The sequence below is a fragment of the Stenella coeruleoalba genome (genome assembly GCF_951394435.1).
Source record: "Stenella coeruleoalba genome assembly, chromosome: 1".
Taxonomy (NCBI): Eukaryota; Metazoa; Chordata; class Mammalia; order Artiodactyla; family Delphinidae; genus Stenella; species Stenella coeruleoalba.
Window position 1 is genome coordinate 61,074,349 of NC_137169.1, and position 19,133 is coordinate 61,093,481.

The 19,133-nt window shown below is 34.1% G+C and overlaps 1 protein-coding gene across 4 annotated transcripts; it reads right to left on the bottom strand.

Annotated features, from left to right (window-relative positions):
* Positions 1-574: 574 nt before the first annotated feature.
* On the bottom strand, positions 575-18,843 carry ZRANB2 (zinc finger RANBP2-type containing 2). 4 transcript variants are annotated; one of them, XM_079904152.1, is made up of 10 exons: positions 18,559-18,843; positions 16,065-16,117; positions 15,866-15,974; positions 14,741-14,823; positions 9,588-9,664; positions 9,154-9,288; positions 7,822-7,991; positions 6,185-6,271; positions 4,068-4,226; positions 575-2,419 (listed from the first exon to the last, which is right to left on the bottom strand). In XM_079904152.1, exons 1-10 carry the CDS (start codon positions 18,612-18,614, stop codon positions 2,356-2,358), a joined length of 993 nt encoding a protein of 330 aa, XP_079760278.1. In that variant the 5' UTR covers positions 18,615-18,843; the 3' UTR covers positions 575-2,355. The 4 variants fall into 4 exon arrangements, 2 of the variants coding, with proteins under 2 accessions (XP_079760278.1, XP_079760277.1); XM_079904151.1 differs by lacking the exons at positions 14,741-14,823; positions 15,866-15,974 and having other exon boundaries at positions 18,559-18,835; XR_013825006.1 differs by lacking the exons at positions 7,822-7,991; positions 9,154-9,288; positions 9,588-9,664; ... (2 more) ...; positions 16,065-16,117; positions 18,559-18,843 and adding an exon at positions 2,939-3,012 and having other exon boundaries at positions 4,068-7,807.
* Between the last annotated feature and the right edge of the window lie 290 nt (positions 18,844-19,133).

The window sequence follows — 19,133 nt, forward strand, 5'->3', positions numbered from 1 at the left end:
GGGCAGAAGGGAGAAATTCCCTACCTTCTCACCAGCATCTACAACACTAGCTGTGGATGCCAAATATCAAGAAGACATGAGAAAAAAAAAAAAAAAAAAATCAAAGATTAGTTTTACCTTGGTAAGTATGCCTAGAGATGGTCTTATGCTTAGAGCTTGCTCTGAACTTGAACATTTGTTATCAGATACCAACCATTCAATGTTGTTTAGATGAAGGATTCTACATGGAAATTTAAGAACCCTTGGCAGTTAAAAGGGATACTTGTTGAGTGCTATAAAGTGACAGTTTTAATGGAAGCACACTATGCCATGTTTTTTGCCACATGGAATAAGGTTATGTTCTGGTATAAAATATTCAACTAATTTGGGTACTCTTCTGTTTAAAAAAGTCACAAAAATTGTTCAGTGCCCAAGGTTATAGTGATCATGGCTTTGGAATGTTTTAAACCAAGCATTCATATATAAAAATAAGGTGACCTTACATAAAGGGTAAGTGAATATAGGGAGTTTAAGATGCACAATCAAAAAACAAACCAGACTGTAAATAGCTTAAAAATGAACATTAAATCAGAGCTTAAAAATTCTAATTTATTTCTAACAAACACCACTTGATGCTCGACTCACAAGCTTTATTTACATTTGTCTACAGCATCATTTCCTTACGAAATGAACTAGTACAGCTTAGTTAAACCAAATAAAATCATAATCATTTGAATTGTCTGTAAACTACTATTAGCTAAATTTATAACCTTGCATTTACTTATTAGTACAGCCAAAGTTTTAAATACAGAAAGCACAAGAATAAACCAACGATAACATGTAGAATCTAGAAGATCATATGGGCAATTTAGAAGGTGGACTTTCAAGAAGTCTGAGGCACAATTACAAGAGAGTAAAGTTCTTGTGCAACCTACAGTAAATGTAGCAAAGAAAATTTTAAGACATAAAAAAAGCAGGGGAAGTTCATTGTAAAAATATTATCAAAATATTTCTACTTAAGCTATTTCGCTTTCATCTTTAGATGAGTTGAAGAGAAAAATCACTCGTTTCAAAATAAAAAAACAAATATCATTTTGCTCTGTCTACTAAGTACCTTAAAACATTTTAATTTTTAGTTGCAGTAGACATTAATATTATGGAAACACAAACAAACCCCCTACCCAAAACAAAAAATGTGGATACTGATCCCCATGACAAAAAGTTCCCAAGCACAATTGTCAACTTCCCTTAATATACTTACCTTGCATTGTCACTGAAGATACTGTTAAGAGAAACCATTTTTAAAACCAGAAGACAGAACAGAGCTCAAATGACCAGATTTTAATTTTGAGAAATAAACCTTGAAAGTATTTTAAGCCATAAGTAATTTCAAGTGAATAGGAACAATTATTTCTGCTTATGTCATGAGGAAATAAGCATTCATCTTTAACTCAGAAGAAAATTTTATGCAATGTGTTTAAAATTAAACATCTCAAAGCAAATGTTCACTTAAATTCACAATGTCTGTTGGTCTTTCACCCAAAGAGAAATATACTTCAAAAACTTTCTTCAATTTGTCCCTCATTAACTATGATTTAACTGTCTACCCTATAATGTGATAACTAGATTTTTAAAGGATATCACACAAAGCTCCTAAAAATATTAAACATTTTAAAGTAAGATGTTTTTCTCATCAACCATATTAGTAGAGATGAACTGTTTGGCATTCTTGCTCCAAATTACGTGTCAGGAAAGGAGAAATAAACACCTTTCTCCTCTCCAATTCACAAAACTTTTCTGTATTAAACTTGGTGGTGCAAAAAGTAAAACTGGATAAAAGAGAAACAACGATTCTAAGGCACCCTTAAAATAGGGAATTTTAAAATAAAGAAATTTCCAGTTGACTGTTTTACAACTAGTTAATAAGAATCACTTCGACATAGGTTAACATAAACAGGTTGACTCTTTTTCCCGGATTAACATAAACAGATTGTTTCCAACTACTTTACCACAGTCTTGCTTCCATGCCCAAAGTCCAGACAAGCCTAGGTAATGCTCATATTTGGAGATGAGAAAAACAAGAGTTCAAATTAAAAAACAAAGTACTTTGTTATAGCTGAGATGGTTTTAAATGAAGCAAATGGTTGTAAATAACGAATGATAAACAAAGCATCTATTTTGGGACATTATGGCTTAAAATACCATTTACTTTTAATTTCACAAATAAACACAGCTGTATTGTTCTGAAAAGCAATGAAAGGCATGCACCTCTACTAGCAGATTTAGCACTTCTGACCAAGTAAGACACCAACTTCTTAAAAAATATGCTTCATGCACTGTACTTTTTTTTTTTTTTAAGATGTAAATTTTAATTCATTATTTCTTTTTTGAACTTGAACGGGAACCAGAATGGGATGATCCAGAAGGTGACCTGTGGTGCCTGTAAGACATAATGGAGAAAGCAGGTAATCTGGTAAGCTGGAGCTGAATATCAGCATTTGTAAAACTTTGAGAATATGAAAAATTAAACCTCATTACACTGGTAAGAGGAATAATTAAAATCTGAGATATAAACTTATACATATAAAATTAACTAGTACTTAGACCTTGGATATGAGCCCAGTAGCAGTGCAATCATAATTTAAAAATCTCTCGATATAGCCACCTCTCAATTATTTAAGGTAATGAAAGAAAGCCTTGCAAAATTGTATAAAACTACAGATTAATACAACAAAGACATATAAACTTGGTGATGGCAGCGTGACTTAATCGTTCTCTGTGATACACTGTATATAATGTGGTAAGTCTATATGTAAAATAGATATAGCAAGGCTTCTGTGTATGCAAATATATATCCATAAATAATTATGTTTTGGAAATCTAGGTCACACAAGATGATTGTACAATTAGTTACAGGATTATATTCATGCAGCTAATATGAATAAGGCAATATATCAACCTGGGTAAAGTAGTGGTGTTCCGAGGGGTTGGCCCTGGGCTCAGGGTTGTTTAGTGTTTTCACCAATCACCTGGCTTATGGAATAGAGAACATGTTCATTAAGTTTAGATGACAACAAACTAGGGGGATTATATGTGGCTAAGATAAAAATTTGCAGACGTGGAAAAAAAGCAACAGAATGAGTTTCATTGAAGTATGGAGTAATTTTCTTACAAAGGAACAAATGCACAGAAATGAGACTACTTGTGTGTAACCTTAACATCTAAACTCCAAAATGGGAAGATGCAAAACCAGTCATTATGTACAAGGAGAGGTAATCCTAGCACTGAACACAGCAAAAATCAGATTTTATCTAATCCTTACTTTCACAAGCTGAAAGGATATAAAAATTTGTAAAGATTATTAAGGAAGCCATTAAAATGACTATGTAGACATTGAGAACCAAGAGAAAAATAATAAATCCGAATAATTAGCCTGCTGCAGAAAAGGCTGACAGATGACACACTTTCCCACTTTTAAAAATGTCAACACAGATAAAGTAATCTAGTAAAGGTCTTTCTCTACAAAAAAAAAAGGATTTGGACTGAAAGATGAAAAATGTATTAGCTACAAGAACAATTTCCTTATAAAGGGCATGAAACAATAATTTGTTGTGGAAATGCATTGATACATATTTAAATTAGGACAGATTTCCAATGATCTGTAATAGTTAATTTTTTTATTAGATGCCCTAGAATCCTACGGTTTCTAATATTTAATGTAAAATCAAGAGCATAAACTAATACCGATAAAAATCAACCTCTAAATTACGTCAACACACAGCTTCTGAATTAAAATCTGAAGAGACAGAAATAACCGAGAGTTGGCTATAATAATTATATATGAAAATAAAAATTTAAACAAAATGATCAAATAGTGGAAGAGAGTGGTTTGATCTTTTCTAAACAACCTGATCAAAGAACAAAGGATAAACAAAGTAATTATCTGTTTTTTGAAGTCCAAAGTTGAAAAGAATAATTTGAAGTGGGAACGAAGGAGATAACGAAAATCTAATCCTTGACTGAGAAGTTCAGTTACTCTATTAAACACACTTAAGAACACCCATTCTTATTTCTACAGAAACCCAAACCTTTCAGGTGACCGTGATCTTGTTCGTCTTTTTTTGCGATCACCAGATGAAGAAGATCTAGAACGACTTCTCTTTCTGTTCCTCTCAGGAGAAGATGATGAACTTGAGTAAGATCTTTTTCGTGGGGAAGAAGAGCCCCTGTGGGACCTGGAGCTGGATCTTCATTGATTGAGAAACAAATCAAACATTTCATTAAAAGAAGAAGTCAGGCAGACGGTTTAGTTAATAGCTCCAAAAATAAACAAACAGAATTTATAACTATAAAAATTTTATAAGGAAGAATACTTACTGCTTACTCAACAGAAGACCTCTGGTTCAACCATGAAATAATTCTACTTAAACAATTTACTTTAATTTCATCACTTTAAAAAATTCTAAGATAAGTGCTCATTACTTACAATTAAAAACCAGCTTAATGTATTAAAGTAGAATTAAATACTTCTTTTAAAATTTAAGGCTTTCATTTTAAAGTATACATAAATAGCAAAGCTAACAGGTGGGCATTTGCATGACTTTATGTCTAGAAACTACATCCTTCCATTTGGGGAAAAAATATGTATCATACAACTTCCTGAGGAAAGTAAGCATAACAATTTGCTGTGGAATTATGCAACTTATTAGTTAAGCTGCTGTAGAAAAAGCAGGGATAGGGGAACAAAATGACAAAGAACAGTAGCTATTAAATTGCTAAGTATTCAAAGGAAAATAAAATGAATAACTTTAAAACTTGATTTATATTAACAATATTTATTTTTATGAAGGATTACTATCCATGAAGTATGAAGTGTTGACATTCACATGTTTCAGGCAGAGGTAAATGCACAAATGTTTAAATACAATTTTTTTCTTCATTTACATTTTTTGGTTGAAGTAATTTAGCTCAAACTTCCCAAAAAATTCACCTTTGGGCTTAAAATAAAATCAGAAAGCCCAAAAGGAGAATTCTTTGGAAAGTTATAAGCAATGAAAAAAATGTTTGAAAAGAATTATGAAGGCTGTTCTGTAAACCTTAATTAAAGTGCTTCCCAAAGGGAACTAGGACTTAAGGATCTTCACCTAAGAAGCACTCAAATAAAAGAAATGAAACATTGATAATACATAATAATAACAATAATCTCACTTACTCTCTATTTTGTATTGGCTTAATACAAGTGTGCATATCATTCTTTTCTCCTTAATGTTCTCAAATTACAGTTGCCCTCTAATGCTACAGATTGGCTCTAAAATAAGCTATTAAACAATTATTTTTACCAAAATAGCTACCACTACACTTCAGTGTTTTCCACACAAGTGGAATTTTCGTTGTTCTCTTATTCATGTTAGCTGCCTTTAATAGATAAACAAATTAAATTAAAAAGAAAGGCAGTATATTTTGACCAAGACTAGAAAAAACTTCAAGAGACTAAAAACTAGCTTCTCACTTGCTTCTCTACAAATTTTTTTCCCTCTGCAGGTCTAACTAAATGCAACCTGAAGTTAACAAGAATGCTTACTTTAAGATCACATCCTACTTAGACTAACCAACCAAACTTCTTGATTTAATTTGTGGAATTTAAGAAGTGTCTATATTTCTTACATACTATACATACTGTGTACAATATTCTGTGTTATATTACAGATAAATGAAAATAAAACCCTCCAGAAACTTCATCTAATATAAATGAAAAAATTGTTTCTATAAATATTTAAACAATTGCCATGCAAAACAAAATTTGTTTTGAGGCAGTTCTTTTTCTTCCTTTTAAAATATGGAGTAAACTTTTTATTTGCATATCTCAATTTATTTTAACTACCACTGCAAAATAACTTTAATGAACAGACATTTGGTGATAAAACTTGGCTCCATCTTCCTACTTCATCACAGTTTAGCACAAAAATAGCAAACCTTGCATAATGCAAAATAACCATGTTAATTCAATCATGGGAATGTCTTGGCACACTGCTGGCAATGGAAACGTCTCACGGTGAGAAAATTAAGCTGAGGCAAGTGCATTAGTTTTCTAATGCTAAAATAAAATTGACAAGTAGAAGCAAAATAAGAGGAAAAAAAGCAACGCCTTCTGCAGCCTTTAAATATTTTTTCTCTCTGCTTTACAGAGAGAAGCTACCTCATTCACCTTGATTTCGACCCACGAGATCTCGAACGTTCTCTGGAACTGGAACGAGATCTTGACTGCGAACTGGAAGAACTTCTTGAACGGGACCTGGAACAACATGGAAGGATTTTTTTTTTCCAGGACCATTTAATTAAGCTTTGTGATACGAACACTGAAAGAAAAATATGTATTAGAATTCATTTTCATATAGTAAGAATACTATTTGGGACATATATTTTCAAAATACAGTATTTTAAGGTTTATTTTAAACTTTTATTCTGTATTAATACTTATGTCTAAACTTAAGGTAATAATTTTTGAAAATAATCAACTATTACTTTCCAAGTTTGACAAAACTTCTCTAAAAATCATTCGAGATTGTACAAATAAAAACGTCCAGCATTATCACTTTATTAACACTGAATACTTTATATGTTCACACATATTTAGAAGTATCCCGGGACTTACACATCCAGAAATACTGGATGTTGCAGTTTACATTTAACTTCTGTGAAATATTTCCATCAATTTCCCTTTTCCAATTTAAAAATCCTTCTATTTTCTTAGTCACTATCTAGCATAAAGCTTAAATGTTGATATGTGTACATTTTTAAATCCACAGGTTTTTCTGTCTACTCAAAGGTTAGAGAATTAAAGAGAAACTACATTGACAATCCTGTCACTGTTTTACGTAATTATATTACTGAAAAATGACATAGGGGAGATATGGTCCATTTGAATTTAAAAAGTCAAGAAATGAAATAAATTTCATTTAATTTATATACTTAATTTGTCCCTGAAAATAATAATCTGCAGAAAAACAATAATTTTTACCTTAAAATTATCTTTATAATCACTCTTTTAAATTTTCAGGCTTTACAGTACTCAATTAACAATTATCTAATTATTAATTACTCAATTAGCTAATATTTTATTCCCCAATACAGTTAAAATTCATTGCACATAGTTTCACTCAACTAAATAGTTCTTCAAGGGAAGATTGCTTACATAAGGTATTGCTTTTTCTCAACCAAAACTTCATTTTTATTGTCGACTGCACAATGAGGGACTTTTCAATTAAAACTTTACATTACTAACAAAATAATATTCAAGTACAACACAAATTAAATCTTCTGATTTATTCCTGGACAGCTCTAAAGTATAAGCATTAAGATAATAGAATACAGATGAATTTGCTTCTTTATTCAGAACACATATACCAAATAAAACACTGTGTAGTAATAGTAAGCAACAACTTAAATGCCTAGAAAATTTTTGTACTAGTGTTTAAAATCATCAGTGGAAATGTAAATCTTCACTTTATTTACGTTAAAATTTCTAAATGTAAACCATCTCCTTAGATAACTCAGTATCACTATATATAATGATTTAATTGAATTTTTAAAGTCTATTTTAATAAAAGGCATGGTGTTAAAATGGAACTAAGGAAGTTTCATATTAAAATTTTGTATTTCTGAAAATACTGGACAATAACTTCATGGCACTAAGACAGAAAAAATTATCTTATAAAAGATGACTTGAATGAAAACTCTGAAATAAAAGGAAAGCTTATTTAGTCAAGAAAAACAAAATTTATAAGTAAAGAAGTTAGATACTGACATTTTGACTGGTGTTACCCTTGACCTGTACCCGTTTACCTGGACCTAGACCTTGAACTGGAGGGGGAGGATGAGCGTGATGAAGATCGTGAATGTGAAGACCGAGACTTTGAGCGACTTCGTCTATTAGATTTCTTTTTATTACTATCTTCTTCTTCACTGGCATCAAGATTATACTTTGAGAGATCAGCATCATCTTCATCCTCATCCTAACGAAAACTCAGAGTCAATTATATTTAGACATTTAGATATCCATGCTATCTAGGAATGATGGATAGTTCTATGTACTGGACATCTCCATATGGATTTATTATATAGCTAACACCTCAGCAAATTCATTCTCAGTCCTGAAATCTGACTACTACATTCCTCACCTCAGCTAAAGAGACTTAATGACTGTCTCAGACAGTTAAAGAAGTAAATGTAGAAGTCATACTTATTTTCTTTTTCATCACAATGTATTTCCAAATGAGCTGTCAAGAATTTTCAGTTTTACTCCCTTAAAAGTTCTTGAATCCAGCTCCCTCAGTCTTAGTTCAGAACTTCATTCTTTAGTATACTACCATAACCTTTTAGGTAGTCTCCCTAACCGCGAATCCATTCTGCCTCCCAAGTATCTCAATATGTTGACAGTCATCACTCTAAAACACAGATCAGATAAATATACCTTATTTGTTTGTTTTTAAAACTTGTTTTGCATTGATTTGTTCAGCTGCATTCAAGGGCATCCTAATGCTCAGTCCCCAAAGTACCCTTAATCTGGATCTATTCATCCATAACATTTTACACTCAGGCCCCACAGAAAAAACATCACCAGACCTAATGTGGCTGCTGACCCCCCCATTACATTCTTCCCTCTGCTCTAACCACACTAGCCTATGTATGATTTTTTGGATGGTGCTGGCTTGTTTCCTGCTAGGGGAAACTTTATTTGCTGTCCTCCCTGCCTTAAAAGTGCTCCGACCCCAGCTCTTACAGCAGGCTCCTTCATATCATTCTGTCACTCAAATTTCAGCTCACATTCCACTGCCTCAGAAATCCCCCAACCACTAAAAACAAAGTAGCTCTTCTAATGCTCTGCTATCACAACATGTGTCTACACCACAGTATTGCTATTTAAATTATCTTTCATTTATGCCTTTCCCCCTCTGGAATTTAAGTTCCCTTAAGAGAAGGGTGGTTGTGTCTCAGTCACTTTGTATCTCCGGAGTCAGAATAATGCTTGGCAGAGCAGAAGCTCAAAATCTTTGTGAAAACAAATGATTACATTGGAGAACGCATCTTCACCATGGGCCAAAGGTTGTCAAAGACATTCACATGTTATCCCATAGCCTGAATAAGACAAAGGGGAAATATAAGGAAATAATTTACCTCATCTAATTTATATTTAGAAAGATCTTCATCCTCATCCTCTTCTTCTCCCTCAGATTCTTTATCTTCAACTTCCTTTAAAATAGATGCAGGACCAACTGCCTTCCCTCTGTATTTTTTCTTTTTACGTCCAAACTATAGAAAAAGTTTCATAACACTTCTGTTAGCTGAAACTGTTAATATAAATACTTTTTTTCAAACAAATTACTTTTATATATTTAGGTTAATGTACATTTTTATGTTGGTTAACATACATTTTTATGTCAGTTATATGTTTTAAATCCATTAGGATTTCCTACAAAATGGTAAGCTGCTGTAAAAGACTCAAAGTGTACTTACAAAAATGAGATACATTTAACAGTTTCCTTTTGCAAGGTATTTTCTAACATGTTTCTCTAAGCTGCTTTCAACCTGCACACTAATGTATAGCTTACCTCATCATATTCACCATCAGATTCTTCTCTTTCTATATATTCAACATTTTCTCTTTCATTAAAACCACCACCATATCCTAAAAAAGGGGGGGCATATGCTGTTATAAGAATTCATCAAAGTAACAAAAACATGTCAGAATCACTTACAAGCAATAGAAAAAAAGAAAATCTTATCAAAGACATTTGTCTATCCCTTTAATAAATTACTGGTTTAAAAAAAAAAAACCACCAAATCACTATAGAGAAGTCTCCAAGTTATATACCATAGCTGGAAAAGTCCCGTGGCTACACTTACAGCTCTTCTCAATTTCAAAATGTCCTATATGATTTTAGTAATGCATGTAATATGAGTGGAAAACAGCTCCTTAAACCTCTGCTATAACCAACTTTTAAAAGGACTTTCCTCTGTAGTTTATCCTAATTCTTCTGGGAGAAGTGGGTTCAATAAGAACCAACTATCAAATTTTACTGTTTACTAGTTGAAAATGGTCTGAAATCTTTTGATAACTGAAATTTTGCTGGGCTAAAATGTAGCTAGAGCTTGGAAAATTTTTAATTATATAGACAAATATAATGACACAATAAAGGACATCCAAATTGGTTTTAAATACAGTTAAAAGTCACTCAGGTTTTCTGAAGAAGCCAGTAACTTCCCAACTGAAAATACGCTACTAAAAAGCAATCAGGATCAGCAAACCATTATTGTTTGCTGTCACAACTAATATCTACAATTTAGACTGACAGATGGAGATGTGGTTAAAAGTAACATAATCTAACTACCTCATATTTCAGAACAGTACCAGCACACAGAGTGATTCCTGGATTTAATGAACCAGCAAAACGTTAAATAAACTTATAGATAAAAAAGTATTTTTTAAAAATTCAAGATTTGTGACTTTAAATCTGTCAATCACGGACATTAAAAAAAAAAAAAAAACTCATCATTTACCCTCTCATCATTTCATAAAAGAGCCACAAACAAATAGTAGAGAGCATGTAATTGCCCCAACAAAATAATGTAATAAAATTAACTTTCTTAAAAAAAAAAAAATCACATTAATACAAAATCCTTCCTTTCTTCACTGTACTTTGTACCAGTGAAAACTGCAATGTATCAGTGTTTATCCTTGGATATCACTTTATATCATCCCTTTTTTCCTCCTCCTCCACCCTTGTTCTGGACACAAAACAGACTCCAACTGTAATACACAAGAATTTCCTTTTGTTTTTATGAATATGATACAAAAGTGAAAAGTGTCTTAAATACCAATAACAACTTTTCCTTAGTAAACTCTTGGCTCTAGTTTTTCAGAGTATCAAATATAAAGAAACAGAAACAAGTACAACTGGGTATATATTCACCTCAAAACAGCTCAAATTCAAAGTTAATTCTGGAATATAAACACTGTAGAAAGTTATAATTCAACAATACAACTTCCTGTCTCTACATATATGTTTAATATTATATCAGTATGTCCTGAGACTAAGGTACGAGTTGTTTGATAAACAAATTGTAAGAGATGACTAATAGTAAAGGCCTAAACCTTAAAATACTTTGAAGTTGGTGAAAAATTAAGACAAAAATATTCACGGGATCTAGATGGAAAATGATTCACATAAGAAAAAGAAAGAAAAAATACGATACAACAGAATGATTGTTTTTAAGGCCAGTGCAGAAAAATGCCTGATAAACTGGACTGTTTATATGTGGAAATGTAAACATATTAAAACAATCCTATATTAAAATCCTATTTAAAAGGCTTTTAGTAGAGATCTTTGTTTAGTCAGTAATCTAAAGCTAAAAAATGGTATGGCAAATATGGGGAGCTAAAGAATCAATTATACCAAGATTTAGAAAGTGAACTGTAACTCATATAGGTAGATTTTGCATAGGTATGTAAGTAAAATTACTTTAAAGTGAGTTTGATAGCAAATACAAAGCTATTTTCATGTTCACTCACATAGGCCATAAAAAAGAACCTAAACAATCTGCTAACAATAAAGAGATTATTAAGGTATGCTGTTTGAACCCATACAACAAATACACCTCACAAACTCTTTCTCTATACGTGGGAAATATAGCTCTATCATAAAAAAAACTTCAGGATCAGTGAGTTAGAGGAATAACTGGCTTATTTATGTGTGTTTCCTTCATTCTACTGGTTTGAAGCTCTTCAGGGAATATTGTAAAAATTGGTCTTCTTGCTTCCACTCTTGCCACTCCTACCCCCTAATTCTTTTTCCATAAACCAGTAATGTTTAAAGAAAATTAGACGTGTCACTCCCTGCTAAAAATCCTTCAGTTACTTCCCATTATATTTAGAATAAAATAAAACTCCTTACCATGATTTACATGGCCTTTGCCTATTTCTGAAGTGATTTCTGGAGCTCCTAGGAATTCATCCAATATGCTAAATTCTTTCAAGTCTCAGGGCCTGATTCACACAAACTGTTTGTTCTTGCTTACAAGTGATCTCTCAACTTGCTACTTTCACTTCTTAGCTTAAACATTGCTCTCTCAAAGAAGACTTCATTGATCCTTGCCTTTACATGTCTGTTTTGCTCACTCAAGTATCCCCAGCACATGCCCAATGGCCAAAAAATACTTCTTCAATATATTAGTATAGGAAATGCCACAATTCTGGTACCATTTAAAGAATGAGTTTTGCTGTTTTTTTTAAAAGGCTTTATAATACTATTTAGATGACACAAGCTACCAAGAACCTCTGTATGTTTTTAGCAAGTGTTAAAATAAAAATCATATCTTAAAATTTGTCTCAAAAAATGAAAAATATGAGCAAGGACCAGTAAACGATCAAACACAGATTTAAAACTGGCCTGAATTAGGGTTGTGACAATGGAAATGAAGAGAGAAAAGGGGATGAATATAACATGTACTTCAAAGGAAGAACTGATACACTAACTTGAAAATTCTATGATTCTGTATTTTGATTAATTAGTAAACAGAACAAATAGTAAAGAGAAACTAGAGAGCAACAGTATGTATTAGCTCACATCTTCAACAGTGACCAGCAAAAGACAACTACTTATATATGGGGAGATGGGAAAGAGTCAAGACACCGGAATGACAGAAAAAAGATAATGAGTAAAGGAAAGTGAGGTTATCAAACAAACTTTGACAACTTCAGTTGTTAGACTACAGCTCTTGCATTAGTGAAACTTTTAAAGGAGTCACAAAATAGGTCAAAGAGAATGTGAATAAATAAAAGGCTTTTAGGAATTACAATTTTTAAAACTGTTAAAAGATTTTGGACTTTATCCTAAAAGCAATCAAAACGGTTTTACACAAATGGAGTTTTTAGTTTGGAAAAAAAAAACCCTGGCTGCAACTGAGCAGGAGGGGAGTATGTACAGACACCAACAAGATGGCTCTTTTTCCAAGAAACAAGATATAGTGGTATCTCTGCCCAGGGTAATGATGGAAAGGACTTTTGGGGGTACAGGAGAGGTGAAGGAGTTATTAAGAAGGACACCTAAGTTTCTGGTTTATGTAACAAGCATATGGTGGGTGGTACTAATCATGAGAAAGAGATCACTAAAAGAGGGCCATGTCCTGGGGGAAAATCATGAATTCAGTTTGGATATAATGAGTCCGACATTTACATGGTGATGCTGAATAGGCAGCTGAATATACAGGTCAAAGAAGTCTGAGCTAGAGACATAAATTTGGTTCTCATTGGTGTGCCAATGCTCACTTAAACTTAGGGCTTAGAAGAAAATGCCTAGAAAATATAGAGCAAAAAAGAGACCTCAGGAATTGGACCTTGAAGAACCCCAACATTCTGCGGCCACGAAAATAAAACCAAAAAGGAGACAGAAAAAACAACCAGAGGGGTGTGGGGGGGATAGATTAAAAATACAGGGGAAAAAATGTAAACCTTAAAGAGGTAAGGGAAGGAAAAAAAGGGAGACTCTTATTTAAAAGGTCTTAGTCTATACAGAGCATGGAATTGTCTAAAGTCAGAGAGGAAAATAAAACAGGGAAATAGTTTACTAAGTCTAGGTCTGACAAGGTGACTATATATAGAATGGAGCCTTTGATTGTACAAGTTGCTGAATGATAAAATCAGATGTGAAGTACACTGATAATGTGGTTGCACTAACTGATGATAATGGGAAAACTAACTATATTCTATTTAGCAAATATTTTCACCCCACTACTGACAACACACAGATGATAGGTTATTATTTAGGCCAATGATTACCAAACACTATCTGAATCACCTGAAGATTTTTGGGACTCACCCGGAAAGAGCTTTGATAGTTCTGTTTTGGAATCTGGATTTTTAGAGTTTCTCAAATGATTCTAATGTATAGCCAAATTTGATAATTATTGCCTAAACTTTAGACAATTACTTTAAATGGTGCCCCATGCTCTTTTTTGTCATACTAGGATATCAAATGAATTAAAAAAAATGGTACTACTCTATCATTACTAATAACAAACATTTAGACCAGCAGAGGAAAGAGTGAGGAATAAAACATTTCTAAAACTATCTTAATGTTGACTACTTGTAAGGATAAGGCCTCCTGATGCTGTACTTTGTAAATTGTGAAATTATCAAACAAAAGATGACTTTGTGGATGAGGGGAAAAAAAACAAGGTAAAAAAAAAAAGGGCAGGGACTTCCCTGCTAGCGCAGTGGTTAAGAATCTGCCTGCCAATGCAGGGGACACGGGTTTGATCCCTGATCCAGGAAGATCTCACATGCCGAGCAACTGAGCCCGTGCGCCACAACTACTGAGCCTGCGCTCTAGAGCCCGTGAGCCACAACTACTGAGCCCATGCTCTGCAACTACTGAAGCTTGCACACTCTAGGGCCTGCGTGCGGCAAGCACTGAGCCTATGCTCAGCAACTACTGAAGCCCGTGTGCCTAGAGTCTGTGCTCTGCAACAAGAGAAGCCACCGCAATGAGAAGCCCATGCGCCGCAACAAAGAGTAGACCCCGCTCGCTGCAACTAGAGAAAGCCTGCGTGCAGCAACGAAGACCCAACGTGGCGGCCCCCCCTCACAAAAAAAAGGGCAGAATAAACAATCTTCATTTACTGTGCTCTTATGAAGTGGTACAATTATTAATTTCAATGTTTAGTTCTTTTAAAATCATTTAGTTGGACTGTGTTTGAATATTACCTGTTCTTTCTTCCAGCTTAGCATACTTTGGAGTATTACACATGTTACACTCTGATCTTCTGGCCCAATTAACATTACTGCAACTTTAAAAGTGAAAAATATCAAATTAGTAGACTATAACGTAAGACAAATAGTAAATTTTTAAAATTTTAAAATAAAAAGTAGAGTAAACTATCATAAAGGAATGTGTACTAAGGATGCTACAAAGAATATGTACCAATGTACGTATTCTGGAGAGAGTATGGTTCCAACAGACTGAACTACTTAAGCAGAGAAGCAAAACCTATACAGCATGAAGACTGCCTTTGTCATTTTATGAGAAATCAATGACAAATTATATCTATAGAGAGTCTGCCATCATAGGGGGGAAAAGATACCACTTTAAACGAAAGGTTCTACTAATTTCCCAGTCTCCAAATTCACCTCAAGAGTGAGGTTATACCTTCCAAATAATGTTAAAAAAAATTTGTTTTGCAGAATCAGTTCAAGCACTGGATCCCAAATTCAGCAACTAATCTTGCTGGAAAGTTATCTAATACTAACTTAGTATCTGTAAGACCAGAAATTTGTGTAAGACCCTCTTCTGATTCAGTCTCCTTTCATGTGTATTTGATTCATCTGCTTAACAGAAAAGATGGATATTGGAAAAATCAATACAGCATGTGAAAACCAGAAATATTAAGAAACCTACCTAATTAGGAATAATTATCTACGGTATGCAACTTATGATTCTAAAATTACTGTGCAAACAGGAAAAATAAATTTTGTGGTATATTTCACATTAATGATACAGGCTAAAAGTTTTTGAGATTTTTTTTAACAGAAATAGGTTTTAGTGCTTTTAAATACCCTTCTCTCTTTTTTTTGAATGTTAGCTCACCTTAAGCATCTGTTTACTGGTATACATAATTCATCTTAGTAACAACTAATATTACCATTAAAAAACAGAATTTAAAAGTTCTTTAAACTATGTCAGATATATACTTAATAATAATCAACAGACCTTTAATTTAAAGGTTACTTTGGCTTGTCAATGTGACTAGTAAGAGTAGGTAATATTAACAAGTAGTGGCTAGATATATATTATTATGGGAAAAAGTGAGGACGATAATTTGAAACACATACGTTTTACACTGCCAGTCATTAGCACTAAACAAGCCTCGGCTCTTTTCTGCAAGTGTCTTTCCTATTTCAGTGCCTCCAGCTTTCATCATCTTAGCCTCAGTTGTTTTCTCTGAAGAATAGAAAAATGAAGTATGAATCTGGGAAAATAAAGAAATGATCTGTATACACAGTCTTAAAGGAAGCTTCCTTAAATGCTTACCTCGACCACATCTATTACAGCTAGTTCTTCTAGCAAAGTTTACATTTCCACATCTGAAAATAAAGTAAAAAAAATTTATACAGACATCTAGTAAACTTATATAATTAAAAAAATCTTATTACACAACTTTTTAATGTGTCCTCCCTATATACCTGGGTCCAGAACTTCTACCACCATCTCTTTTCATGTTAATGTCAATGTAAACAAAAAAAAAACCCAAAAACCAACCCTCACAATTTAGGTGGAAAAAATACAAGATTTGAAGTCACAAGTCGAGGATAAGAAACTCCAATCTTTCACTTACCAATTATGTGATCCTGGTAAGTCACTGAGGATCTCTGTGCCTCAGTGTCCTATTAGCACATATCGTTAATTATAATGAAATCCCCTCACAAAGCTTAAGTGAGATGTGAGTCCACTTGAACAATTACTGATGAAGCACCGGCGGTTCAAAAAAACTTTAAAGTAATTCTTCGTATAGAAAATAAGATTATACAATAAGAATTATAAGAAATACAAAATCCTAAGGGTGAACCAAGGGGGAGAAAATGAGTTAAGTCAGATACAGCTTCACAGATCTTAATAAAATACTCTCGTTAGAAATAGGAGGTGGGATGGTAAAAAACAAAGGGAGATAGGTTGTACTGACTAAAAATATAAATAGGTTCAATGATTAAAAGAAAACTGAGTTTTGGGGGATATTTATCAACCTCTGAAACCTGGCTGAAAAACTACAACCAATAATCTCAATACATCAAGTAACCTATCACTTTATACTGATATTTAATGAACAAAAACAAAAAACTTACTGGGTTCACTAACATGGTCTTCACAGTGCATCTGCATGTCAGTAAAAGCATGCTAAGTGCTCTGAATAACATGTACAGATTAAATTTTAAAATGCTGATTATTTCTTAGGTGTTATACTAGCATGAAATAAAGTTGTGAAATACAGAATGGACACTAAACTGAAGCACTCCAATTAATTTTTAGGTTGTTTTTTCCCCCCTAAAGAATATCTTTATGACTCCAATAAGCATTGAAAATATATTCCGAAAATGTTTTCTGGATTTATACACATTGTAGAAGTTACCCTGTTCATATATCTGTAACTGAGTTGAAATGCACTCTTACAAAAACCTACCTCAAATATTTGAGTATACTGTCATTAATGACACTGTCAAAAGCACATTATTCTACAAGTAACCAACAACACAAAAGTCACTTGTTTGTTCTATTCAAAATGGTTAGACTTGAGACCCTTCAAGTCATCTTCATCTTTATGCAATCGAGAGCCATCAATTTTTTATGTAAAAAAACATGATGCTTCACTTAAACTGCTTAAAATATGAATAGAAGACAAATGCTGGGGAAATAAGGACTTATTCTCCTTTGACATTTGATTTTAAAACTACTATCCACAGCTATCAATCAGTATTTGCTACATTTTATTGCTCTACACATACAGTCTATGTTATATCACTGTAAAGGAGCTCTTCCACCCTAGGTTTTTTTTTTTTTTTTTTTAAGCAAAGGTAAATAACCTATTTAAAGTTCCATGACCTATAAGCAATAGGACTGGAATTAAACCTAGGTTTATTTCCTTCAAAGCTTTTACTCTTTACTACCATGAACTCCACATGCTATCTGTGGCTAGCTTAGAGACAAGAAATCAAATGTTTTTTTTGGAACGAGTTGTGCATTCCATTTTTCTGACAATTACCTTCCGTAGTAATTTTCGTATCTCTCCAAATAGGCAGACCTACTTGAGGACCCGTCAATAAAATAGTACTAATAATTTAATAGCGCACACTGGTTTCAGCAGAGTTACTAAACACGTGCTTCTTTGAAGCAGGCATTCTCCAGGGCTGAGCAGGCAAAAACACAGGCCTCATGTGTTTCAGCTCTAACGAGGCGAAAGGTTCAATTTTTGTGGGGTGATTAAAGGTCATAAAAAAAAAATCAGAATGTCCCCAACCAAAAGAGGATAGTGTTCGGGAGGAAAAAGTATCAACAGTAAGGAAAGTTTAAATTGGAGAAAAAAAAAAAAAAGGTGAATTATGAGCAGCAAAAACATGAGTTCAAGAAAGGAACGCTTTCCGCGAACAAGAGTCAAGTTCTGCAGGGAAAAGTCACGTGGAGGAGATCAGACACCGAGGTGGCCACGGTTAGGGAGATAGCCTTACCGCTGAAACTTGGTCGGGGGCGGGGGGTGGAGTGTGGGGCAAAAGGGCGGCCATCTCGTTCCCGAAAACGACGGGCTGACTTGGAGAGACATGATCTAGGAGACGCTGGAAACATACTCAAAACAAAGGCTCCCGAAAGACCTCATAGTGAGGAGACTAAGAGCCTCCTTCCCGCCCGGGAGCCGGCAATTCACCGCCTCCACCCGGCTGGTGGTACCAGAGACCGTAAAAACGGAAGATGCCCAGTCGACTCGAGAAAACCTCTACCGATCAACCCCGCTCCAATTCGGGACCCTTCATAAACTCACTTTTTGTCAGGGCAAATCCAGTCACCGTCACTGACTCGGAAATTCTTGGTCGACATCTTGGACGCCGCCACCACAGCCACCCGCAGCTGCGTCTTCACAGGAGGAAGCGGGCCGGGGACTTTGGGCACTCCGGGGCTGTCCCCACGCTGCCTGACTCCTTCCCATCACTGCGACAGGGTTTGACAGTGAGAACACTCGGCCTGGATTGAGTTTGAACGTTATTTTCCATAAAAAGATGCCTGTGAGATTTTTTCCTAGCCGAAAGACTTACAATGCAAATAAATTCTCTGAGCTAAACTAACAGGCGCCGCCGGGACAGCCTAGGAAGGAGGCCTCCGTGGCACTAGAAGCCTCGGAGAGCCCCCTACAGGCGGGAGGACCCGAAAGGAAAGTACTTCTGCTCAGATGGGCGGAGTTAGGGAGGCGGGGGCGGAAGTGACGGTGATCTGCTGGCAAAGGCGGGTTGCTCTTCCTGCATTAAGAGGGTGAGGTGTATGAGCTCTTCGTGTTTCTGGAGAAGTTATTTTAATAAAGGCTCGAGAACTCTGTTCTGTCACCATGGACACTGGATGTCG